This window comes from Oncorhynchus keta, unplaced genomic scaffold, assembly GCF_023373465.1.
Source record: "Oncorhynchus keta strain PuntledgeMale-10-30-2019 unplaced genomic scaffold, Oket_V2 Un_contig_3586_pilon_pilon, whole genome shotgun sequence".
Taxonomy (NCBI): domain Eukaryota; kingdom Metazoa; phylum Chordata; class Actinopteri; order Salmoniformes; family Salmonidae; genus Oncorhynchus; species Oncorhynchus keta.
In genome coordinates this window covers 76,835-103,594 of record NW_026287324.1, presented here as the reverse complement: position 1 = coordinate 103,594, position 26,760 = coordinate 76,835, and the positions used below count along the sequence as shown (strand labels likewise).

Below are 26,760 nucleotides of genomic sequence, written 5' to 3'. Positions count from 1 at the left end.
GATGAGCCATTTCCGGTTAGAACTCTGGCTGTGACAAGTGGTTCCCCACGTTATCTTACCCTAAATGGATTTGTTTGTGTTATAGCCCACTTCAGCAGTGAGCTGATGTTTTGTGTTTGTTGTTCTTCAGAGAAAGCCACCAGTGAGATGAACACAGCGGAGGACTGGGGCCTCATCCTGGACCTGTGTGATAAGATAGGACAGTCTCGCTCCGGGTCAGTTACACATGTCTATCAATACGTCAATCAATTATATGTATACTGTATATCCAGATAGGGCAGTCTCCTAGCGGGCCAGTAATGAGAGAGGGCAGTCTCCTAGCGGGCCAGTAATGAGAGAGGGCAGTCTCCTAGCGGGCCAGTAATGAGAGGGGGCAGTCTCCTAGCGGGCCAGTAATGAGAGAGGGCAGTCTCCTAGCGGGCCAGTAATGAGATAGGGCAGTCCTAGCGGGCCAGTAATGAGATGGGGCAGTCTCCCTAGCGGGCCAGTAATGAGAGAGGGCAGTCTCCTAGCGGGCCAGTAATGAGAGAGGGCAGTCTCCTAGCGGGCCAGTAATGAGAGAGGGCAGTCTCCTAGCGGGCCAGTAATGAGAGAGGGCAGTCTCCTAGCGGGCCAGTAATGAGAGAGGGCAGTCTCCTAGCGGGCCAGTAATGAGAGAGGGCAGTCTCCTAGCGGGCCAGTAATGAGAGAGGGCAGTCTCCTAGCGGGCCAGTAATGAGAGAGGGCAGTCTCCTAGCGGGCCAGTAATGAGAGGGGGCAGTCTCCTAGCGGGCCAGTAATGAGAGAGGGCAGTCTCCTAGCGGGCCAGTAATGAGAGAGGGCAGTCTCCTAGCGGGCCAGTAATGAGAGAGGGCAGTCTCCTAGCGGGCCAGTAATCTCCTAGAGTAATGAGAGAGGCAGTCTCCTAGCGGGCCAGTAATGAGAGAGGCAGTCTCCTAGCGGGCCAGTAATGAGAGGGGCAGTCTCCTAGCGGGCCAGTAATGAGAGAGGGCAGTCTCCTAGCGGGCCAGTAATGAGAGGGGCAGTCTCCTAGCGGGCCAGTAATGAGAGGGGCAGTCTCCTAGCGGGCCAGTAATGAGAGAGGGCAGTCTCCTAGCGGGCCAGTAATGAGAGAGGGCAGTCTCCTAGCGGGCCAGTAATGAGAGAGGGCAGTCTCCTAGCGGGCCAGTAATGAGAGAGGGCAGTCTCCTAGCGGGCCAGTAATGAGAGAGGGCAGTCTCCTAGCGGGCCAGTAATGAGAGAGGGCAGTCTCCTAGCGGGCCAGTAATGAGAGAGGGCAGTCTCCTAGCGGGCCAGTAATGAGAGAGGGCAGTCTCCTAGCGGGCCAGTAATGAGAGAGGGCAGTCTCCTAGCGGGCCAGTAATGAGAGGGGCAGTCTCCTAGCGGGCCAGTAATGAGAGAGGGCAGTCTCCTAGCGGGCCAGTAATGAGAGAGGGCAGTCTCCTAGCGGGCCAGTAATGAGAGAGGGCAGTCTCCTAGCGGGCCAGTAATGAGAGAGGGCAGTCTCCTAGCGGGCCAGTAATGAGAGAGGGCAGTCTCCTAGCGGGCCAGTAATGAGAGAGGGCAGTCTCCTAGCGGGCCAGTAATGAGAGGGGCAGTCTCCTAGCGGGCCAGTAATGAGAGAGGGGCAGTCTCCTAGCGGGCCAGTAATGAGAGGGGCAGTCTCTAGCGGGCCAGTAATGAGAGGGGGCAGTCTCCTAGCGGGCCAGTAATGAGAGGGGGCAGTCTCCTAGCGGGCCAGTAATGAGAGGGGGCAGTCTCCTAGCGGGCCAGTAATGAGGAGGGGCAGTCTCCTAGCGGGCCAGGAATGAGAGGGGGCAGTCTCCTAGCGGGCCAGTAATGAGAGGGGGCAGTCTCCTAGCGGGCCAGTAATGAGAGGGGGCAGTCTCCTAGCGGGCCAGTAATGAGATGGGGCAGTCTCCTAGCGGGCCAGTAATGAGATGGGGCAGTCTCCTAGCGGGCCAGTAATGAGATGGGGCAGTCTCCTAGCGGGCCAGTAATGAGATGGGGCAGTCTCCTAGCGGGCCAGTAATGAGATGGGGCAGTCTCCTAGCGGGCCAGTAATGAGATGGGGCAGTCTCCTAGCGGGCCAGTAATGTGATGGGGCAGTCTCCTAGCGGGCCAGTAATGAGATGGGGCAGTCTCCTAGCGGGCCAGTAATGAGATGGGGCAGTCTCCTAGCGGGCCAGTAATGAGATGGGGCAGTCTCCTAGCGGGCCAGTAATGAGATGGGGCAGTCTCCTAGCGGGCCAGTAATGAGATGGGGCAGTCTCCTAGCGGGCCAGTAATGAGATGGGGCAGTCTCCTAGCGGGCCAGTAATGAGATGGGGCAGTCTCCTAGCGGGCCAGTAATGAGATGGGGCAGTCTCCTAGCGGGCCAGTAATGAGATGGGGCAGTCTCCTAGCGGGCCAGTAATGAGATGGGGCAGTCTCCTAGCGGGCCAGTAATGAGATGGGGCAGTCTCCTAGCGGGCCAGTAATGAGATGGGGCAGTCTCCTAGCGGGCCAGTAATGAGATGGGGCAGTCTCCTAGCGGGCCAGTAATGAGATGGGGCAGTCTCCTAGCGGGCCAGTAATGAGATGGGGCAGTCTCCTAGCGGGCCAGTAATGAGATGGGGCAGTCTCCTAGCGGGCCAGTAATGAGATGGGGCAGTCTCCTAGCGGGCCAGTAATGAGATGGGGCAGTCTCCTAGCGGGCCAGTAATGAGATGGGGCAGTCTCCTAGCGGGCCAGTAATGAGATGGGGCAGTCTCCTAGCGGGCCAGTAATGAGATGGGGCAGTCTCCTAGCGGGCCAGTAATGAGATGGGGCAGTCTCCTAGCGGGCCAGTAATGAGATGGGGCAGTCTCCTAGCGGGCCAGTAATGAGATGGGGCAGTCTCCTAGCGGGCCAGTAATGAGATGGGGCAGTCTCCTAGCGGGCCAGTAATGAGATGGGGCAGTCTCCCTAGCGGGCCAGTAATGAGATGGGGCAGTCTCCTAGCGGGCCAGTAATGAGATGGGGCAGTCTCCTAGCGGGCCAGTAATGAGATGGGGCAGTCTCCTAGCGGGCCAGTAATGAGATGGGGCAGTCTCCTAGCGGGCCAGTAATGAGATGGGGCAGTCTCCTAGCGGGCCAGTAATGAGATGGGGCAGTCTCCTAGCGGGCCAGTAATGAGATGGGGCAGTCTCCTAGCGGGCCAGTAATGAGATGGGGCAGTCTCCTAGCGGGCCAGTAATGAGATGGGGCAGTCTCCTAGCGGGCCAGTAATGAGATGGGGCAGTCTCCTAGCGGGCCAGTAATGAGATGGGGCAGTCTCCTAGCGGGCCAGTAATGAGATGGGGCAGTCTCCTAGCGGGCCAGTAATGAGATGGGGCAGTCTCCTAGCGGGCCAGTAATGAGATGGGGCAGTCTCCTAGCGGGCCAGTAATGAGATGGGGCAGTCTCCTAGCGGGCCAGTAATGAGATGGGGCAGTCTCCTAGCGGGCCAGTAATGAGATGGGGCAGTCTCCTAGCGGGCCAGTAATGAGATGGGGCAGTCTCCTAGCGGGCCAGTAATGAGATGGGGCAGTCTCCTAGCGGGCCAGTAATGAGATGGGGGCAGTCTCCTAGCGGGCCAGTAATGAGATGGGGGCAGTCTCCTGAGCGGGCCAGTAAGGAGAGGGGGCAGTCTCCTAGCGGGCCAGTAATGAGAGGGGGCAGTCTCCTAGCGGGCCAGTAATGAGAGGGGGCAGTCTCCTAGCGGGCCAGTAATGAGAGGGGGCAGTCTCCCTAGCGGGCCAGTAATGAGAGGGGGCAGTCTCCTAGCGGGCCAGTAATGAGAGGGGGCAGTCTCCTAGCGGGCCAGTAATGAGAGGGGGCAGTCTCCTAGCGGGCCAGTAATGAGAGGGGGCAGTCTCCTAGCGGGCCAGTAATGAGAGGGGGCAGTCTCCTAGCGGGCCAGTAATGAGAGGGGGCAGTCTCCTAGCGGGCCAGTAATGAGAGGGGGCAGTCTCCTAGCGGGCCAGTAATGAGAGGGGGCAGTCTCCTAGCGGGCCAGTAATGAGAGGGGGCAGTCTCCTAGCGGGCCAGTAATGAGAGGGGGCAGTCTCTAGCGGGCCAGTAATGAGATGGGGCAGTCTCTAGCGGGCCAGTAATGAGATGGGGCAGTCTCCTAGCGGGCCAGTAATGAGAGGGGGCAGTCTCCTAGCGGGCCAGTAATGAGAGAGGGCAGTCTCCTAGCGGGCCAGTAATGAGAGAGGGCAGTCTCCTAGCGGGCCAGTAATGAGAGAGGGCAGTCTCCTAGCGGGCCAGTAATGAGAGAGGGCAGTCTCCTAGCGGGCCAGTAATGAGATGGGGCAGTCTCCTAGCGGGCCAGTAATGAGATGGGGCAGTCTCCTAGCGGGCCAGTAATGAGATGGGGCAGTCTCCTAGCGGGCCAGTAATGAGATGGGGCAGTCTCCTAGCGGGCCAGTAATGAGATGGGGCAGTCTCCTAGCGGGCCAGTAATGAGATGGGGCAGTCTCCTAGCGGGCCAGTAATGAGATGGGGCAGTCTCCTAGCGGGCCAGTAATGAGATGGGGCAGTCTCCTAGCGGGCCAGTAATGAGATGGGGCAGTCTCCTAGCGGGCCAGTAATGAGATGGGGCAGTCTCCTAGCGGGCCAGTAATGAGATGGGGCAGTCTCCTAGCGGGCCAGTAATGAGATGGGGCAGTCTCCTAGCGGGCCAGTAATGAGATGGGGCAGTCTCCTAGCGGGCCAGTAATGAGATGGGGCAGTCTCTAGCGGGCCAGTAATGAGATGGGGGCAGTCTCCTAGCGGGCCAGTAATGAGAGGGGGCAGTCTCCTAGCGGGCCAGTAATGAGAGGGGGCAGTCTCCCTAGCGGGCCAGTAATGAGAGGGGGCAGTCTCCTAGCGGGCCAGTAATGAGAGGGGGCAGTCTCCTAGCGGGCCAGTAATGAGAGGGGGCAGTCTCCTAGCGGGCCAGTAATGAGAGGGGGCAGTCTCCTAGCGGGCCAGTAATGAGAGGGGGCAGTCTCCTAGCGGGCCAGTAATGAGAGGGGCAGTCTCCTAGCGGGCCAGTAATGAGAGGGGGCAGTCTCCTAGCGGGCCAGTAATGAGAGGGGGCAGTCTCCCTAGCGGGCCAGTAATGAGAGGGGGCAGTCTCCTAGCGGGCCAGTAATGAGAGGGGGCAGTCTCCTAGCGGGCCAGTAATGAGAGGGGGCAGTCTCCTAGCGGGCCAGTAATGAGAGGGGGCAGTCTCCTAGCGGGCCAGTAATGAGAGGGGGCAGTCTCCTAGCGGGCCAGTAATGAGAGGGGGCAGTCTCCTAGCGGGCCAGTAATGAGAGGGGGCAGTCTCCTAGCGGGCCAGTAATGAGAGGGGGCAGTCTCCTAGCGGGCCAGTAATGAGAGGGGGCAGTCTCCTAGCGGGCCAGTAATGTGAGAGGGCAGTCTCCTAGCGGGCCAGTAATGAGAGGGGGCAGTCTCTAGCGGGCCAGTAATGAGAGGGGGCAGTCTCCTAGCGGGCCAGTAATGAGAGGGGCAGTCTCCTAGCGGGCCAGTAATGAGAGGGGGCAGTCTCCCTAGCGGGCCAGTAATGAGAGGGGGCAGTCTCCTAGCGGGCCAGTAATGAGAGGGGGCAGTCTCCTAGCGGGCCAGTAATGAGAGGGGGCAGTCTCCTAGCGGGCCAGTAATGAGAGGGGGCAGTCTCCTAGCGGGCCAGTAATGAGAGGGGGCAGTCTCCTAGCGGGCCAGTGATGAGGGGGGCAGTCTCCTAGCGGGCCAGTGATGAGAGGGGGCAGTCTCCTAGCGGGCCAGTGATGAGAGGGGGCAGTCTCCTAGCGGGCCAGTAATGTGAGGGGGCAGTCTCCTAGCGGGCCAGTAATGTGAGAGGGCAGTCTCCTAGCGGGCCAGTGATGTGAGAGGGCAGTCTCCTAGCGGGCCAGTGATGTGAGAGGGCAGTCTCCTAGCGGGCCAGTGATGTGAGAGGGCAGTCTCCTAGCGGGCCAGTGATGTGAGAGGGCAGTCTCCTAGCGGGCCAGTGATGTGAGAGGGCAGTCTCCTAGCGGGCCAGTGATGTGAGAGGGCAGTCTCCTAGCGGGCCAGTGATGTGAGAGGGCAGTCTCCTAGCGGGCCAGTGATGTGAGAGGGCAGTCTCCTAGCGGGCCAGTGATGTGAGAGGGCAGTCTCCTAGCGGGCCAGTGATGTGAGAGGGGTGATGTGAGAGGGCAGTCTCCTAGCGGGCCAGTGATGTGAGAGGGCAGTCTCCTAGCGGGCCAGTGATGTGAGAGGGCAGTCTCCTAGCGGGCCAGTGATGTGAGAGGGCAGTCTCCTAGCGGGCCAGTGATGTGAGAGGGCAGTCTCCTAGCGGGCCAGTGATGTGAGAGGGCAGTCTCCTAGCGGGCCAGTGATGTGAGAGGGCAGTCTCCTAGCGGGCCAGTGATGTGAGGGGGCAGTCTCCTAGCGGGCCAGTGATGTGAGGGGGCAGTCTCCTAGCGGGCCAGTGATGTGAGGGGGCAGTCTCCTAGCGGGCCAGTGATGTGATGGGGCAGTCTCCTAGCGGGCCAGTGATGTGATGGGGCAGTCTCCTAGCGGGCCAGTAATGTGATGGGGCAGTCTCCTAGCGGGCCAGTAATGTGATGGGGCAGTCTCCTAGCGGGCCAGTAATGTGATGGGGCAGTCTCCTAGCGGGCCAGTAATGTGATGGGGCAGTCTCCTAGCGGGCCAGTAATGTGATGGGGCAGTCTCCTAGCGGGCCAGTAATGAGATGGGGCAGTCTCTAGCGGGCCAGTAATGAGAGGGGCAGTCTCCTAGCGGGCCAGTAATGTGATGGGGCAGTCTCCTAGCGGGCCAGTAATGTGATGGGGCAGTCTCCTAGCGGGCCAGTAATGAGATGGGGCAGTCTCCTAGCGGGCCAGTAATGAGATGGGGCAGTCTCCTAGCGGGCCAGTAATGAGATGGGGCAGTCTCCTAGCGGGCCAGTAATGAGATGGGGCAGTCTCCTAGCGGGCCAGTAATGAGATGGGGCAGTCTCCTAGCGGGCCAGTAATGAGATGGGGCAGTCTCCTAGCGGGCCAGTAATGAGAGGGGGCAGTCTCCTAGCGGGCCAGTAATGAGAGGGGGCAGTCTCCTAGCGGGCCAGTAATGAGATGGGGCAGTCTCCTAGCGGGCCAGTAATGAGAGGGGGCAGTCTCCTAGCGGGCCAGTAATGAGAGGGGGCAGTCTCCTAGCGGGCCAGTAATGAGATGGGGCAGTCTCCTAGCGGGCCAGTAATGAGATGGGGCAGTCTCCTAGCGGGCCAGTAATGAGATGGGGCAGTCTCCTAGCGGGCCAGTAATGAGATGGGGCAGTCTCCTAGCGGGCCAGTAATGTGAGGGGGCAGTCTCCTAGCGGGCCATTAATGTGAGAGGGCAGTCTCCTAGCGGGCCCGTAATGTGAGAGGGCAGTCTCCTAGCGGGCCCGTAATGTGAGAGGGCAGTCTCCTAGCGGGCCCGTAATGTGAGAGGGCAGTCTCCTAGCGGGCCCGTAATGTGAGAGGGCAGTCTCCTAGCGGGCCCGTAATGTGAGAGGGCAGTCTCCTAGCGGGCCAGTAATGTGAGAGGGCAGTCTCCTAGCGGGCCAGTAATGAGATAGGGCAGTCTCCTAGCGGGCCAGTAATGAGAGGGCAGTCTCCTAGCGGGCCAGTAATGAGATGGGGCAGTCTCCTAGCGGGCCAGTAATGAGAGAGGGCAGTCTCCTAGCGGGCCAGTAATGTGAGAGGGCAGTCTCCTAGCGGGCCAGTAATGTGAGAGGGCAGTCTCCTAGCGGGCCAGTAATGAGATAGGGCAGTCTCCTAGCGGGCCAGTAATGTGAGAGGGCAGTCTCCTAGCGGGCCAGTAATGAGATAGGGCAGTCTCCTAGCGGGCCACATGAAGGTGTGATGTTTGTAATAAAAATGTGTTGATGAATATTAATGTGTTGTTGTTGTTAGTTTGGACACACCTACTCTTTCAAGGGGTTTTCTTTATTTGTACTATTTTCTACATTGTAGAATAACAGTGAAGACATCAGCAAATATGAAATAACACATGTATTCATGTAGTAACCAAAAAAGTGTTAAACAAATCAAAATATATTTGAGTTTCTTCAAAGTTGCCACCGTTTGCCTTGATGACAGCTTTGCATTCTCTCAACCAGCTTCACCTGGATTGCTTTTCCAACAGTCTTGATGGAGTTCCCAAATGCTGAGCACTTGTTGGCTGCTTTTCCTTCACTCTGCGATCCAACTCATCCCAAACCATCTATATTAGATTGAGGCCGGGTCATTATGGAGGCCAGGTCATCTGATGCAGCACTCCATCACACTTCTTCTTGGTCAAATATCCCTTACGCAGCCTGGAGGTGTTTTGGGTCATTGTCCTGTTGAAAACAAATGATAGTCCCACTAAGCGCAAACCAGATGGGATGGCATATCGCTGCAGAATGCGGTGGTAGTCATGCTGGTTAAGTGTGCCTTGAATTCTAAATAAATTACAGACCGTGTCACCATCACACCTCCAAGCTTCACGACATTGATAAAAGATACTAGTGTTATTCACAGAATTAGAGATTTCTCCTTAATGCAACCGCTGTGTCAGATTTTTTTAAAACTTTACGGAAAACGCATAATCTGAGAACCTCGCTCAGAACCCAAAACATCCAGAGGAATAGCCGCCGTTTTGTAATCAACAAAGTTAGAAACAACACCATAAATATTCACTTTGATAATCTTCATCAGAAGGTACTCCCAGGAATCACAGTTCGACAATAAATGACTGATTTGTTCAATAAAGTTCCATAATTTATGTCCAAATAGCCACTTGTTGTTAGCATGTTCAGCCCAGTAAACCATCTTCATGAGGCGCGAGCATTTCATCCAGACAAAAACTCAGTTCCCTTACAGTCCTTTAGAAACATGTCAAACGATGTATGGAATCAATTTTGTTTTCAGCATGAAACATCAATGTTCCAACCGGAGAATTCCTTTCTCTTCAGAAAGGCACTGGAACGAGAGGTAACTCTGTCGGGAGCGCGCGTCAGGAGACCAAGGTTCTCTGCCAGACCACTGACTCAGAGGTTTCATGAGCCCCTCCTTTATAGTAGAATCCTCCTTCAAGTTTCAAAAGACGGTTGACATCTAGTGGAAGCCCTAGGAAGTGCAACCTCATCCATATCTCAATGTGTACACGGTACGCAAAGCTTTGGAAAACTACAATACTAATAATACTATGCATATATTAGCATCTGGGACAGAGTAGGAGGCAGTTCACTCTGGGCATGCTATTCATCCAAGAGTGAAAATGCTGCCCCCTATCCCAAAAAGGTTAACACTTTTTTTTTGGTTACTACGTGATTCTATATGTGTTATTTGTTAAGTGTTGCGGTCATTTCAGTCGCTGTAGTAGCTGACGTGTATTGTGTTGAATCATCCGCAGACATAGACACACTTTACTCAAAGCCAGTGGCATGTCATTAGTAAAGATTGAAAAAACAATATGTAAGGGGCCTACGAGACAGCTTCCCTGTGAAATTCCTGATTATGTTGGAGAGGCTTCCATTAAAGAACACACTCTGTGTTCTGTTAGACGGGTAACTCTTTATCCACAATATAGTAGGGGGTGTAAAGCCATAACACATATTTTTCCAGCAGCAGACAATGATCAATCATGTCAAAAGCCACACTAAACACTAAGAATATCAAAAATTGTCAAAAAAAGATTACACCCATGCAAAAATCACTGAGCCAGTTCTGAAGAGAGAGAATCCCGCTAAAGCATTGTTGATGAGGATGTGTGTGTTATTGATGAAGTTGTATGTGTTGTTGATCATCATAATGAAGGTTGATGTGTGTTCTGTTCAAGGCCTAAAGAATGTCTTCGGTCGATTATGAGACGAGTCAACCACAAGGATCCACATGTTGCCATGCAGGCTCTGACGGTAAACACAGACAACACAGCTATGTATTACAACAGGTGCTTGGAGGACAAACTGTCTGCTGTATAAATATATTTCATAAAGCGGTCTTAAGCTGTCATAAAGCCCTGTCTTATGCTGTAAATGCACTACATGACCAGTATGTGGACACCATCTTGTCGAACATCTCATTCCAAAATCATGAGCGTTAATATTGACTTGGTCCCCCATTTGCTGCTATAACAGCCTTCATTCTTCTGGGAAGGATTTCCACTAGATGTTGGAACATTGCTGAGGTGACTTGCTTCCATTCAGCTACAAGAGCCTTAGTGAGGTCGGGCACCGATATTGGATATTGCTCCTAGACGTTTCCACATCACAATAACAGCACTTATAGTTGGCCACGGACAGCTCTAACGGGGCAGAAATTTGATGAACTGACTTGTTGGAAAGGTGGTATTCTATTACGGTGCCACGTTGAAAGTCATTGCCAATGTTTGTCTATGGAGATTGCATGGCAGTGTGCTCGATTTGAAACACCTGTCATTAACAGGTGTGGCTGAAATAGCCAGATCTACTCATTCAAGGGGTGTCCACATAGTTTTGTCGATATAGTGTGTATTTCATAAAGCTGTCTTATGCTATAAATATATTTCATAGAGCTTTATGACAGCTTAAAAAAGCTTTATCTTTACATTATTGAAGTAAACGTGTTTTTCCCTTCCCAGCTACTTGGTGCCTGTGTTTCAAACTGTGGGAAGATATTTCATCTAGAAGTGTGCTCCAGAGAGTTTGCCAGTGAGGTCAGCAACGTTCTAAACAAGGTCTGGATATTCGCTGTCATTGTATGTAATGTTACAGAAATATCTACTTTGAAAATTGTTGTATGAAACGTGTTGTATAAAGTTTGAAGGGCCATACTAATCTAAGTGTGTGTGTGTTACAGGCCCATTTTCAGCTGGCTACTTTTTCCAGTTTAGATTTATTTATTCATATTATAAGCTCAACAATGCACACATGGCTAAAGGCTACGCGCAAAGTTTCCAAAATGTCATTAGCCGGAAAACACAATTCTCCAAAGCGCACCACAAGCGGTAACATGCGATGTAGATGAAAATATCCGTGAGCGGTTTCACGCGACATAGATGCAAATATATGTTAGAAATTAAGAGGGGAGATCTAAAGATGCATTGGTTACTCATCATTTTTAATTTCACCTTTATTTAACCAGGTAGGCTAGTTGAGAACACCTTTATTTAACCAGGTAGGCTAGTTGAGAACACCTTTATTTAACCAGGTAGGCCAGTTGAGAACACCTTTATTTAACCAGGTAGGCCAGTTGAGAACACCTTTATTTAACCAGGTAGGCCAGTTGAGAACACCTTTATTTAACCAGGTAGGCTAGTTGAGAACACCTTTATTTAACCAGGTAGGCTAGTTGAGAACACCTTTATTTAACCAGGTAGGCCAGTTGAGAACACCTTTATTTAACCAGGTAGGCCAGGTGAGAACACCTTTATTTAACCAGGTAGGCCAGTTGAGAACAAGTTCTCATTTACAACTGCAACCTGGCCAAGATGAAGCAAATCATTGCGACAAAAACAACAGTTACACATGGAGTAAACAAACATACAGTCAAGTCAATAACACAATAGAAAAATCTATATACAGTGTGTGCAAATGAGGTAGGATAAGGGAGGTAAAGGCAATAAATAGGCCCTATAGGCGAAAATAATTACAATTTAGCATTAATATGGGGATTATTAATATGGGGATGAGGTAGTCGTGTGTGCTATTTACAGATTGGCTGTGTACAGTGATCGGTAAGCTGCTCAGACAGCTGATGCTTAAAGTTAGTGAGGGACATAGTCTCCAGCTTCAGTGATTTAAAAAAAAAAATATATATATATATTTTATTTATTATTATTTTTTTTTACAATTCGTTCCAGTTATTGGCATCGGAAAACTCGAATGAAAGGCAGCCAAATGAGGAGTTCGCTTTGGGGATGACTAGTGAAATATACCTGCTGGAGCGCGTGCTGCTGGGTGTTGCTATGGTGACCAGTTAGCTTTAGGGAACTCGGATGATACGAAAGAGTTTGAATAGGCTAATAATAGGCATTGTAACAATGGCGGCGGATAATTTTAGAGAGGGTCCAGATTGTCTAGCCCAGCTGATTTGTAGGGTCCAGATTTTGCAGCTCTTTCAGAACATCAGCGATTTGGGTGAAGGAGTAGCGGGGGGACGAGGGGGCTGAGATGTTGGCCAGTAAAGGGGTAGCCAGGGGGAAAGCATGGCCAGCTGTAGAAAAATGCTTATTGAAATGTTCAATTATCGTAGATTTATCGGTGGTGACAGTGTTTCCTAACCTCAGTGCAGTGGGCAGCTGCGAGGAGGTGCTCTTATTCTCCATGGACTTTACAGTGTCCCGAAACATTTGGAAATTTGTGTTACAGGATGCAAATTTCTGTTAGGGAAGCGAAGGCTAGTTTTTTCAAACTGAGGGTAGGTTGGTCAGGATGATATCTGAGTGTTCCCGTGTTTACCGATTTTAGGGTTGTACCTGGTAGGTTCCTTGATAATTTGTGTGAGATTGAGTGCATCTAGTTTAGATTGTAGGACGGCCGGGGTGTTAAGCATATTCCAGTTTTTCAACTAGCATGGGTTGCTAATATGTCAAGGATTATCATCAACTAGCATGGGTTGCTAATATGTCAAGGATTATCATCAACTAGCATGGGTTGCTAATATGACTAGGATTATCATCAACTAGCATGGGTTGCTAATATGACTAGGATTATCATCAACTAGCATGGGATGCTAATATGACTAGGATTATCATCAACTAGCATGGGTTGTTAATATGACTAGGATTATCATCAACTAGCATGGGTTGTTAATATGACTAGGATTATCATCAACTAGCACGGGTTGTTAATATGACTAGGATTATCATCAACTAGCATGGGTTGCTAATATGACTAGGATTATACCTTTGGCTGCTGGACAATTAAAACGTTAATTTGAAAACCTATAGAACGTTATGAAAATGCTGGTTTCAATGGCATATGAAGTCTATAAATAATAGATTATTGGTTTCAATGGCATATGAAGTCTTTATAAAATAATAGATTATTGGTTTCAATGGCATATGAACTCTTTATAGAGTTCCACCCACATTTCTATGGTTGTATTTTGGCTACTTTGAAACAGGGCAAGGAATGCTTCATAAAATGACATAAAACGTCCAGGTTTTAAACAATTAAGTAAATGGTTAAATAGTTTCAAAATGCTGACCACCTCCTCTCAGATTCCAGGTGGGAGAAGTGAGGTGCACAACAGCCACTGACCTTCACTCCGGTCTTGGTTAACATTTGGTCTGAACAAAAACCGCGCCTTGATAATGTCGACAGAATCAAGCCTTTACGTTGTTAATTATCCTTCATTATATTTGTCAAACATAATTCTGCCAATAACAGCTAGGTTTCTCCTCCCCACACAGAACACTCCCAGACAGTCCTGCAAAGAAGCTACTTATTTTTTAATTTTATTTTTGCATTTTTAATTGAAAACAACCATAGGAAGGTACTTAATTGTTACCCAGAAATAATTTGATATTGAGATAAAAAAAACTGCTGCGTTCGACCTTTACTTCATTGTTCTGTTTGAATAAAATACACTGCCTTTAAAAAGTTTGGGGTCATTTAGAAATGTCCTTGTTTTCCATGAAAACACATGAAATGAAATTAGTTGCAAAATGATTAGGAAATATCGTCAAGACGTTGACAAGGTTATAAATAATGATTTTTAATTGAAATAACTTAGCTTTCGTCAAAGAATCCTCCATTTGTAGCAATTACAGCATTGCAGACCTTTGGCATTCTAGTTGTCAATTTGTTGAGGCAATCTGAAGAGATTTCACCCATTACATTACATTTACATTTAAGTCATTTAGCAGACGCTCTTATCCAGAGCGACTTACAAATTGGTGCATTCACCTTATGACATCCAGTGGAACAGCCACTTTACAATAGTGCATCTAAATCTTTTAAATCTTTTAAATCTTTTTTTTTTCACCCCTTCCTGAAGCACGTCCCACAAGTTGGATTGACTTGATGGGAACACAACAGCTTAGTCGGGTTGAGATCTGGTGACTGTGCTGGCCACTCCATTATAGACAGAATACCAGCTGACTGCTTCTTCCCTAAATAGTTAAAGCACAGTTTGGAGCTGTGCTTTGGGTCAATGCCCTGTTGTAGGAGGAAATTGGCTCCATTTAAGCGTCGTCCACAGAGTATGGCATGGCGTTGCAAAACGGAGTGATGGCTTTCCCTTTTCAAGATCACTTTTACCCTGTACAAATCTCCCACTTTACCACCACCAAAGCACCCCGGACCATCACATTGCCTCCACCAAGCAGGGTAGCCTAGTGGTTAGAGCATTGGACTAGTAACCGAAAGGTTGCAAGTTCAAATCCCCAGGCTGACAAGGTGCAAATCTGTCGTTCTGCCCCTGAACAGGCAGTTAACCCACTGTTCCTAGGCCGCCATTGAAAATAAGAATTTGTTCTTAACTGACTTGCCTAGTTAAATAAAGGATTTTTTTTATTTTTTAAAAGCACTCCAACATATATGAAAACATTTCTGTGTCTCGCGAATGTTGTTTTTTGTGATCTGAACACCTCAAACTTAGATTTCTGTCCATAACACTTTTTGTCCAATATTCACATGTCTGTTCTTTTGCCCATCTTATTCCAAATGCATGCTTTTCAACCGTTCGCTGCCTGCACCCGCACACCCGACTAGCATCACCACCCTGGATGGTTCCGACCTAGAATATGTGGACATCTATAAGTACCTAGGTGTCTGGCTAGACTGTAAACTCTCCTTCCAGACTCATATCAAATCTCCAATCTAAAATCAAATCTAGAGCCGGCTTTCTATTCCGCAACAAAGCCTCCTTCACTCACGCCGCCAAACTAGTAAAACTGACTCTCCTACCGATCCTTGACTTCGGCGATGTCATCTACAAAATTGCTTCCAACACTCTACTCAGCAAACTGGATGCAGTTTATCACAGTGCCATCTGTTTTGTTACTAAAGCACCTTATACCACCCACCACTGCGACCTGTATGCTCTAGTCTGCTGGCCCTCGCTACATATTCGTCGCCAGACCCACTGGCTCCAGGTAATCTACAAGGCCATGCTAGGTAAAGCTCCGCCCTTATCTCAGTTCACTGGTCACGATGGCAACACCCATCCGTAGCACGCGCTCCAGCAGGTGTATCTCACTGATCATCCCTAAAGCCAACACCTCATTTGGCCGCCTTTCGTTCCAGTTCTCTGCTGCCTGTGACTGGAACGAATTGCAATAATCGCTGAAATTGGAGACTTATCTCCCTCACCAACTTCAAACATCTGTTATCTGAGCAGCTAACCGATCGCTGCAGCTGTACATAGTCTATTGGTAAATAGCCCACCCAATTTTACCTACCTCATCCCATACTGTTTTTATTTATTTACTTTTCTGCTTTTTTGCACACCAATATCTCTACCTGTACATGACCATCTGATCATTTATCACTCCAGTGTTAATCTGCAAAATTGTAATTATTCGCCTACCTCCTCATGCCTTTTGCACACAATGTATATACTCCTTTTTTTTTTCTACTGTGTTATTGACTTGTTAATTGTTTACTCCATGTGTAACTCTGTGTTGTCTGTTCACACTGCTATGCTTTATCTTGGCCAGGTCGCAGTTGCAAATGAGAACTTGTTCTCAACTAGCCTACCTGGTTAAATAAAGGTGTTCTCAACTGGCCTACCTGGTTAAATAAAGGTGTTCTCAACTAGCCTACCTGGTTAAATAAAGGTGTTCTCAACTGGCCTACCTGGTTAAATAAAGGTATTCTCAACTGGCCTACCTGGTTAAATAAAAGTGTTCTCAACTGGCCTACCTGGTTAAATAAAGGTGTTCTCAACTGGCCTACCTGGTTAAATAAAGGTGTTCTCAACTAGCCTACCTGGTTAAATAAAGGTGTTCTCAACTGGCCTACCTGGTTAAATAAAGGTGTTCTCAACTAGCCTACCTGGTTAAATAAAGGTGAAAGAAAAATACATTTTATTTTTTATCGGCCAGTCGGATATGGCTTTTTCTTCGCAACTCTGCCTAGAAGGCCAGCGTCCTGGAGTCGCCTCTTTACTGTTAACGCTGAGACTGGACAGAGGAACTCTGCCTAGAAGGCCAGCGTCCTGGAGTTGCTTCTTTACTGTTAACGCTGAGACTGGACAGAGGAACTCTGCCTAGAAGGCCAGCGTCCTGGAGTTGCTTCTTTACTGTTAACGCTGAGACTGGACAGAGGAACTCTGCCTAGAAGGCCAGCGTCCTGAAGTTGCCTCTTTACTGTTAACGCTGAGACTGGACAGAGGAACTCTGCCTAGAAGGCCAGCGTCCTGGAGTTGCCTCTTTACTGTTAACGCTGAGACTGGACAGAGGAACTCTGCCTAGAAGGCCAGCGTCCTGGAGTTGCCTCTTTGCTGTTGACTTTGAGACTGGTGTTTTGTGGTTACTATTTAAGGAAGCTGCCAGTTGAGGACTTGTGAGGTGTCTGTTTCTCAAACTAGACACTCTAATGTACTTGTTCTCTTGCTCAGTTGTGCACCGGGGCCTCCCACTCCTATTTATATTCTGTTTCTTGGCAATTTCTCGCATGGAATAGCCTTAATTTCTCAGAACAAGAATAGACTGATGAGTTTCAGAATAAAGTCCTTTGTTTCTGGCCATTTTGAGCCTGTAATCGAACCCACAAATGCTGATGCTCCAGATACTCAACTAAAGTATTAACTAGTTAAAGAAGACCAGTTTTATTGCTTCTTTAATCAGGACAACAGTTTTAAGCAATGCTAACATAATTGTAAATGGGTTTTCTAATGATCAGTTAGCGCTTTTAAAATGATCAACTTGGATTAGCTAACACAATGTGCCATTGAAAAACAGGAGCGGTGGTTGCTGATAATGGGCCTCTGTACATCTATGTAGATATTCCACTCAAAAATCAGCCGTTTCCAGCTACAATAGTCATTTACAACATTAACAATGTATACACTGTATTTCTGATCAATTTGATGTAATTTTAATGGACCAAAAAATGGCTTTTCTTTAAAAAACAAGGAACTTTCTAAGTGACACAACTTTTGAATGGTAGTGTATGTAATTCGAAAAATAAACATTGCGGCAATTCATATCTTGAAGTAAAACAGCTGTAAATAAGACTTTAACTTTGTGGTCCTTCTGTGGCTCAGTTGGTAGAGCATGGCGCTTGTAACGCCAGGGTAGTGGGTTCGATTCCCGGGACCACCCATACGTAGAATGTATGCACACATGACTGTAAGTCGCTTTGGATAAAAGCGTCAGCTAAATGGCATATATTATTATTATTATTATTATAACCCCCTGGTCCCTGGGCGTGTTGCTGGCTACTCTTTCTATTTGGCTGGCTACTTTACATACTTGTGGAAAACGCGTGTGTTTGTGTGTGTGTGTCCAGGGCCACCCTAAGGTATGTGAGAAGCTGAAGGCACTGATGGTAGAGTGGGCAGAGGACTTTAGGAATGACCCTCAGCTCAGCCTGATTTCAGCCATGATCAAGAACCTCAGGGAACAGGGGGTCACCTTCCCTGCTGTGGGCTCTCAGGTGGGTGCACTGGGGAGGGAGGGGGTCACCTTCCCTGCTGTGGGCTCTCAGGTGGGTGCACTGGGGAGGGGGGGGTCACCTTCCTGCTGTGGGCTCTCAGGTGGGTGCACTGGGGAGGGGGGTCACCTTCCTGCTGTGAGCTCTCAGGTGGGTGCACTGGGGAGGGGGGGTCACCTTCCCTGCTGTGGGCTCTCAGGTGGGTGCACTGGGGAGGGGGGTGACCTTCCTGCTGTGGGCTCTCAGGTGGGTGCACTGGGGAGGGGGGTCACCATCCCTGCTGTGGGCTCTCAGGTGGGTGCACTGGGGAGGGGGGGTCACCTTCCCTGCTGTGAGCTCTCAGGTGGGTGCACTGGGGAGGGGGGGTCACCTTCCTGCTGTGGGCTCTCAGGTGGGTGCACTGGGAGGGGGGTCACCTTCCCTGCTGTGGGCTCTCAGGTGGGTGCACTGGGGAGGGGGGTCACCATCCCTGCTGTGGGCTCTCAGGTGGGTGCACTGGGGAGGGGGGTCACCTTCCCTGCTGTGGGCTCTCAGGTGGGTGCACTGGGGAGGGGGTCACCTTCCCTGCTGTGGGCTCTCAGGTGGGTGCACTTGTGAGGGGTCACCATCCCTGCTGTGGGCTCTCAGGTGGGTGCACTGGGGAGGGGGGGGGTCACCTTCCTGCTGTGGGCTCTCAGGTGGGTGCACTGGGGGGTAGGCTACTGTGTGATTATAAAACATTAGAGATTAAACGTGTTGCTGTTACAAGGCTGCATTCATTCTTGGATATTGGTCTGTTTAGGCTGCGGAGAAAGCTAAAGCAAGTCCTGCTTTAGTGGCAAAGGATCCATCCACCTTAACCAACAAGAAGGAGGAGGAAGACCTGGCTAAAGGTAAAGACACTCACTAGACTGGGTTCTAGATATAAACTAGACCTGGCTAAAGGTAAAGACACCCACTAGACTGGGTTCTAGATATAAACTAGACCTGGCTAAAGGTAAAGACACCCACTAGACCGGGTTCTAGATATAAACTAGACCTGGCCAAAGGTAAATAGACTGTCTTCTGGAGTAAAGTTTGTAACAACATGATCATTGAATTAGCATATTACTATGTGATTTGCCACAGTTGGCCATTCCTCTAAATGTATATTAGTACAAAATGTAATTGTCAATCTCTGACTCTGTCCTCTTGTCTTCTGCCCCCCTTCTCCTCTCCTGTCTTCCATTCTCCTCTCCTCCCCCAGCCATAGAGTTATCTCTAAAGGAGCAGCGAAGTCAGCCTGGGTCAGGCCTGTCTGGGTCTGGTTTGTACCCCAGCGCCTCTTTCCTCTCTTCCCAGAGGCCTGAGGGCAGGAAGGTCAGGGCCATCTATGACTTTGAGGCTGCAGAGGACAACGAGCTCACCTTTAAGTCTGGAGAGGTCATCACTATCCTGGATGACAGGTCAGGTCACCTTGCCATTCCAACCCTAAACCCTATCCCTACCATACCAACCCCAAACCCTATCCATTCCAACCCTACCATACCAACCCTATCCCTACCATACCAACCCCAAACCCTATCCATTCCAACCCTACCATTCCAACCCTATCCCTACCATACCAACCCCAAACCCTATCCATTCCCTACCCCCTATCCCTACCATACCAACCCCAAACCCTATCCATTCCTACCCTATCCCTACCATACCAACCCTAAACCCTATACAGACCAACCCTACCCATACCAACCCTATCCCTACCATACCAACCCTATCCCTACCAAACCAACCCTATCCCTACCATACCAATCCTATCCATACCATACCAACCCTATCCCTACCATACCAACCCTATCCCTACCATACCAACCCTATCCCTACCATACCAACCCTAAACCCTACCATACCAACCTAGCCCTATCCATACAAACCCTATCCATACCAACCCTAAACCCTATCCCTACCATATCAATCCTAAACCCTATCCCTACCATATCAATCCTAAACCCTATCCCTACCATATCAATCCTAAACCCTATCCCTACCATATCAACCCTAAACCCTATCCCTACCATATCAACCCTAAACCCTATCCCTACCATATCAACCCTAAACCCTATCCCTACCATATCAATCCTAAACCCTATCCCTACCATACAAACCCTATCCATACCAACCCTAAACCCTATCCCTACCATATCAATCCTAAACCCTATCCCTACCATACAAACCCTATCCATACCAACCCTAAACCCTATCCCTACCATATCAACCCTAAACCCTATCCCTACCATATCAACCCTAAACCCTATCCCTACCATATCAACCCTAAACCCTATCCCTACCATACCAACCCTCTATCCCTACCATACCAACCCTAAACCCTATCCCTACATACCAACTCTAGACCCTATCCCTGCCACACCAACCATAAACCCTATCCCTGCCATACCAACCCTAAACCATATCCCTATCATACCAACTCTAAACCTTATCCCTACCACACCAGCCATAAACCCTATCCCTGCCATACCACCATCCCTACCATACCAACCCTAAACCCTATCCATATCATACCAACTCTAAACCTTATCCCTACCACACCAACCATAAACCCTATCCCTGCCATACCACTAACCCTACCATACCAACCCCATAAACCCTATCCATATCATACCAACTCTAAACCTTATCCCTACCACACCAACCATAAACCCTAACCCTGCCATACCACTAACCCTGCCATACCAACCCTAACCCCTAAACCCTATCCCTACCATACCAACTCTAACTATATCCGTGCCATACCAACCCTAAACCCTATCCCTACCATACCAAACCTAAACCCTATCCCTGCCATACCAACCCTAAACCCTATCCCTGCCATACCAAACCCATAAACCCTATCCCTATCATACCAACCATAAACCCTATCCATTCCAACCCTACCATACCAACCTATCCCTACCATACCAACCCTATCCCTACAAAACCAACCCTATCCCTACAAAACCAACCCTATCCCTACCATACCAACCCTATCCCTACAAAACCAACCCTATCCCTACCATACCAATCCTATCCCTACCATACAAACCCTATCCCTACCATACAAACCTAAACCCTATCAACCTAAACCCTATCAACCTAACCCTATCCCTACCATATCAACCTAAACCCTATCCCTACCATATCAACCCTAAACCCTATCCCTACCATACCACTAAACCCTATCCCTGCCATACCAACCATAAACCCTATCCCTGCCATATCAACCCTATCCCTACCATACCACTAAACCCTATCCCTGCCATACCAACCATAAACCCTATCCCTACCACACCAACCATAAACCCTATCCCTGCCATACCACTATCCATGCCATACATACCCTATCCCTACATACCAACTCTAAACCATATCCCTGCCACACCAAACCTAAACCCTATCCCTACCATATCAACCCTAAACCGTATCCATGCCATACCAATCCTAAACCGTATCCATGCCATACCAACCCTTAAACCCTATCCCTGCCATACCAAACCTAACCCCTAAACCCTATCCCTGCCATAGCAACCCTAAACCCTATCCCTACCATACCAACCCTTAAACCCTATCCCTACCATACCATCCCTAAACCCTATCCCTACATACCAACTCTAAACCTTATCCCTACCACACCAACCATAAACCCTATCCCTGCCATACCACTAACCCTACCATACCAACCCTAAACCCTATCCATGCCATACCAACCCTAAACCGTATCCCTGCCACACCAACCCTAAACCCTATCCCTATCATACCAACCCTAAACCATATCCCTGTCATACCAACCCTAAACCGTATCCATGCCATACCAAACCTAACCCCTAAACCCTATCCCTACCATACCAACCCTAAACTATATCCATGCCATACCAACCCAATCCCTACCATTCCAATAAACCCTATCCCTACCATAGCAACCCTAAACCCTATCCCTACCATACCATCCCTAAACCCTATCCCTACCACACAACCCTAAACCCTATCCCTGCCATACCAACTCTAAACCCTATCCCTAACATACCATTATCCCTGCCATACTAACCCTTAGCCCTAAACCCTATCCCTACTATACCAACCTAAACCATATCCCTACCAACCCTACCCCTACCATTCCACTAACCCTGCCATACCACTAACCCTGCCATACAAACCCTAAACCCTATCCCTATCATACCACTATTGCTTCCATACCAACCCTATCCCTGCCATACCACTAACCCTGCCATACCAACCCTAAACCATATCCCTACCAACCCTACCCCTAAAATTCCACTAACCCTGCCATACCATTAACCCTGCCATACAAACCCCTAAACACTATCCCTGACCATACCAACTCTAAACCGTATCCCTGCCATACCATTAACCCTGCCATACATACCCTATCCCTGCCATACCAACCCCTAAACCCTATCCCTGCCATACCAACCATAAACCCTATCCCTGCCATACCACTAACCCTACCATACAAACCCTAACCCCTAAACCATATCCCTGCCATACCACCGTGTGCTGTATCGCCCAGGAGTAGTGGGCCCTGTTTAGCCCAGGAGTAGTGGGCCCTGTTTAGCCCAGGAGTAGTGGGCCCTGTTTAGCCCAGGAGTAGTGGGCCCTGTTTAGCCCAGGAGTAGTGGTTCTTCTGGGCTGTGTCTGGGAAACCAGTCCTTACTGTTCACTAACAGGCTGTATTTTGGGGTTTCAGTGACCCCAACTGGTGGAAAGGAGAAACGTATCAGGGAGTTGGACTTTTCCCCTCAAACTTTGTAACGGCTGATCTGACTGCAGAGCCTGAGATGAGTGAGTTCACATGCACCAGGGTTTCTGTTAGGAAAATGTGGCGGCGGTCATTTGACTACCAGCATTTTAATTTACCGGACATTTGACAAATGTACTGGACCCATATTTATTGGGTGCGTAACCAGATTAGGGCATCCACTCACGGTGCTCAGAATGACAGAAATCACATTATGGTCATTAATCTAAATAAAACATCCAAATCAAGAATGCAACGAGCGTGGTTTCCTTACCGAATTCTGATGCGCACTTTGAAGATGTTAGTAACATTCCACATGTACTTTTTGTCAGCCAACAAGACCAGTAACGAACAGCAAAATCACAAGCCAACAAGACCAGTAACGAACAGCAAAATCACAAGCCAACAAGACCAGTAACACAATCACTAGACAGCAGATGTTCATGTAACTATCCCCATAGTAGAAAAGTTTGTTGAGAAAGTAATATCCTATTGCAAACAGACTCTGGGACTGTTGTGGGACGGTAGATCCCAAATGCATACAACCAGTAGGCTTAGGCTACAGTAGGCTTAGGCTACATAAAAATAAACTAATGTTTTAAAGCAAGGAGTCTTTTGCAACAGATAATAACATTTTGCTTAATGTTGATAACTATTATTTATTCACATTATAACTGCAGCAATGTGCACAAGGCATTAGGCTATGCGCTAATGTTCGTTCCATAATGCAATTGGTGGGAAAACACAGTTGTCAAAAGTGCGCAAGCGGTTTCATGTGACATAGATAAAAATATCTGTTAGAAATGTAGAAAGAGGGGAGATTTAAAGATGCATCAACTAGCATGGGATGATAATATGACTAGGATTATCATCAACTAGCATGGGATGATAATATGACTATGATTATCATCAACTAGCATGGGATGCTAATATGACTAGGATTATCATCAACTAGCATGGGATGCTAATATGACTAGGCTTATCATCAACTAGCATGGGATGCTAATATGACTAGGCTTATCATCAACTAGCATGGGATGCTAATATGACTAGGATTATCATCAACTAGCATGGGTTGTTAATATGACTAGGCTTATCATCAACTAGCATGGGATGCTAATATGACTAGGATTATCATCAACTAGCATGGGATGCTAATATGACTGATTATCAACAACTAGCATGAGATGCTAATATGACTATGATTATCATCAACTAGCATGACATGCTAATATGACTAGGATTATACCTTTGGCTGCTGGACAAAAATAATGTTGATTTGAAAACCTATAGAATGTTATAAAAATGCTGTTTTCAATGGCATATGAAGTCTATAAATAAGACTACTGGTTTCAAAGGCATGTGGAAGTCTTTATAAAATAATGGACTACTGGTTTCAATGGCAAATGGGAGTATTTAAAAAATAAAAAAAAGTAAATACCTCCAAGGATATGGTCTGATTTTGGCTAGGCTACTTTGAAGCAAGGTAAGACATGCCTCATATGTGGTTAAAAACGTTCAGGTTTCAAACAATTGTGTTTTCAAAATGCATGCGACCTCCAGCTCATTGCAAAGTGGTGTGTGATGCGTTGAAGGCTGCCTTCCGTTGCCTATACATTTGAATGGTGAATGGGAAGCACACTTCAATCACCACTTGAGAAATACAAATAGTACCTCGACACGGGATTGTATTTAGAATTGTTGCGCAATGATTTGGCTCGAAACACCCAACGAATTAGCAGTTTGAGATGCTGTCTGACATATTTTCCACTCAAAGGCTCTATCTGAATGCTGTGCCTGTGTGATGAATTAGATTAATGTAACGAATACACACATGCATTAATTCAATTCCACTAAATTATGGAAATTAACCTATTTTTTTAATCTCCTGGATAATTGGCAGTAGCTGTTTTGTTTTGTTTTTTTAACTGCCAAAGCCGCCTATTACCTCTTAACGGAAAACCTGACACACACACACACACACACACACACACACACACACAGCCCCCTGGCTATCTCCATGTCCCCCTGGCTGTCCATGTCTCCTCTATAACTGTTCCCCAGATTGTTGCTGTAAATGAGAATGTGTTCTCGGACAATTTACCTGAGAAAATAGGGGTTAAATAAAAATAAAACCATGACTGCCTCCATGTCCCCCCCGACTGTCCCCCTGACTGTCCCCCTACTGTCCCCCTGACTGTCCCCCTGACTGTCCCCCTGACTGTCCCCCTGACTGCCCCCCTGACTGTCCCCCCCTGACTGTCCCCCCTGACTGCCCCCCTGACTGTCCCCCCGACTGTCTGTCCCCCCGACTGTCTGTCCCCCTGACTGTCTGTCCCCTGACTGTCCTGTGTCCACAGTGAAGACAGAAAAGAAGACGGTGCAGTTCAGTGAGGAGGTCCAGGTGGAGAGCATAGAGCCTGAGCCTGAACCGGTCTACATAGACGAGGTACGACAGCTTTATTCTACAGCTTTATGTACAATACAAGTCAAAAGTTTGGACACACCTACTCATTCAAGAGTATTTCTTAATATTATTTTTCTACATTGTACAATAATAATAATATGAAGACATCAAAACTATGAAATAACACATATAGAATCATGTAGTAATCAAACAAATCGAAATATTTTCAAATAGCCACCCTTTGCCTTGAAGACAGGTCATCTGATGCAGCACTCCATCACTTTCCATCTTGGTCAAATAGTCCTTATACAGCCTGGAGATGTGTTGGGCCATTGTCCTGTTGGAAAAACAAATGAGAGTTCCAATAAGTGCAAACCAGATGGGATGGCGTATCGCTGCAGAATGCTGTGGTCGCCATGCTGGTTAAGTGTGCCCTGAATTCTAAATAAATTACAGACCGTGTCACCAGCAAAACACCATCACACCTTCTCCTCCATGGTGGGAAATACACATGCAGAGATCTTCCGTTCTCGTCTTACAAAGACAGGGTGGTTGGAACCAAAAATCTCAAATTTTCACTCCAGACCAAAGGACAGATTTCCACTGGTCTAATGTCCATTGCTCGTGTTTCTTGACCCTAACAAGCCTATTCTTATTATTGGTGTCCTTTTGTAGTGGTTTCTTTGCAGCAATGTGACCATGAAGGCCTGAATCACACATTATAGTTGATGTCTGTTATTTGAATTCTGTGAAGCATTTATCTTGCTGCAATTTCTGAGGCTGGTAACTAATGAACTTGTCCTCTGCAGCAGAGGTAACTCTGGGTCTTCCTGTCCTGTGTCGGTCCTCATGAGAGACAGTTAACTCTAATGAACTTATCCTTTGCAGCAGAGGGAACTCTGGGTCTTCCTGTCCTGTGGCGGTCCTCATGAGAGACAGTTAACTCTAATGAACTTGTCCTCTGCAGCAGAGGTAACTCTGGGTCTTCCTGTCCTGTGGCGGTCCTCATGAGAGCCAGTTTCATCATAGCGCTTGATGGTTTTTGCGACTGCACTTGAAGGAACTTTTCAAAGTTTTTCAAATGTTCCGTATTGACTGACCTTCGTGTCTTAAAGTAATGATGCACTGTCATTTTCTCTTTGCTTATTTGAGCTGTTCTTTCCATATTATGGACTTGGTATTTTGCCAAATAGGGCTGTCTTATGTATACCACCCCTCCTTGCCACAACACAACTGATTAGCTCAAGCGCATTAAGAAGGAAAAAAATTCCACAAATGAACTTTTAACAAGGCACACCTGTTAATGGAAATGCATTCCAGGTAACTACCTCATAAAGCTGGTTGAGAGAATGCCAAGAGTGTGCAAAGCTGTCATCGAGGCAAAGGGTGGCTACTTTGAAGAATCTCGAATTTAAAATATATTTAGATTTGTTTAATGCTTTTTTGGTAACACATATGGAATCATGTAGTTATTTCATTGTTCGGATGTCTTCACTATTATTCTACAATGTAGAAAATAATAGAAATAACGAAAGCTCTTAAAATGAGGTGTTCTAAGACTTGACTGCGTGTTTGGAAAGTGTTCAGACCCCTTGACTTTTTCCACGTTTTGTTCATTACAGTCCTATTCTAAAATTGATTAAATTGGGGGTTTTCCCTCATCAATCTACCCCATAATGACAAAGCAAAAGTTTTTAAATAATTTTTGCAGATTTATAAAATATAAAAAACGTACGGTTTACTCTTTCCTTTGTTGAAGCACCTTTGGCAGCAATTACAGCCTCGAGTCTTCTTGGGTATGACTCTACAGGCTTTGCACATGTGTATTTGGGAGTTTCTCCCATTCTTCTCTGCAGATCCTCTCAAGCTCTGTCAGGTTTGTTGGGCGTCTTTGCTGCACTGCTATTTTCAGATGTCTCCAGAGATGTTCGATTGGGTTCAAGTCCAGGCTCTGGCTGGGCCGCTCAAGGAAATTGAGACTTGTCCCGAAGCCGCACCTGCGTTG

At 48.2% G+C, this 26,760-nt stretch overlaps 1 protein-coding gene across 3 annotated transcripts in view; it reads left to right on the top strand.

Moving 5' to 3' along the window:
• Positions 1-26,760, top strand: part of stam (signal transducing adaptor molecule (SH3 domain and ITAM motif) 1) — a 43,671-nt gene that overhangs the window by 2,320 nt on the left and 14,591 nt on the right. Inside the window, exons 2-9 of one of the 3 annotated variants that reach the window (XM_052508378.1) lie at positions 131-215; positions 9,837-9,912; positions 10,617-10,733; positions 17,437-17,583; positions 18,362-18,452; positions 18,806-19,004; positions 22,298-22,392; positions 24,709-24,797. In XM_052508378.1, the coding sequence (XP_052364338.1) occupies positions 131-215; positions 9,837-9,912; positions 10,617-10,733; positions 17,437-17,583; positions 18,362-18,452; positions 18,806-19,004; positions 22,298-22,392; positions 24,709-24,797 (899 nt within the window). The remainder of the gene's footprint in view (positions 1-130; positions 216-9,836; positions 9,913-10,616; positions 10,734-17,436; positions 17,584-18,361; positions 18,453-18,805; positions 19,005-22,297; positions 22,393-24,708; positions 24,798-26,760) is intronic. The other 2 variants (XM_052508379.1, XM_052508380.1) reach the window with 2 other exon arrangements.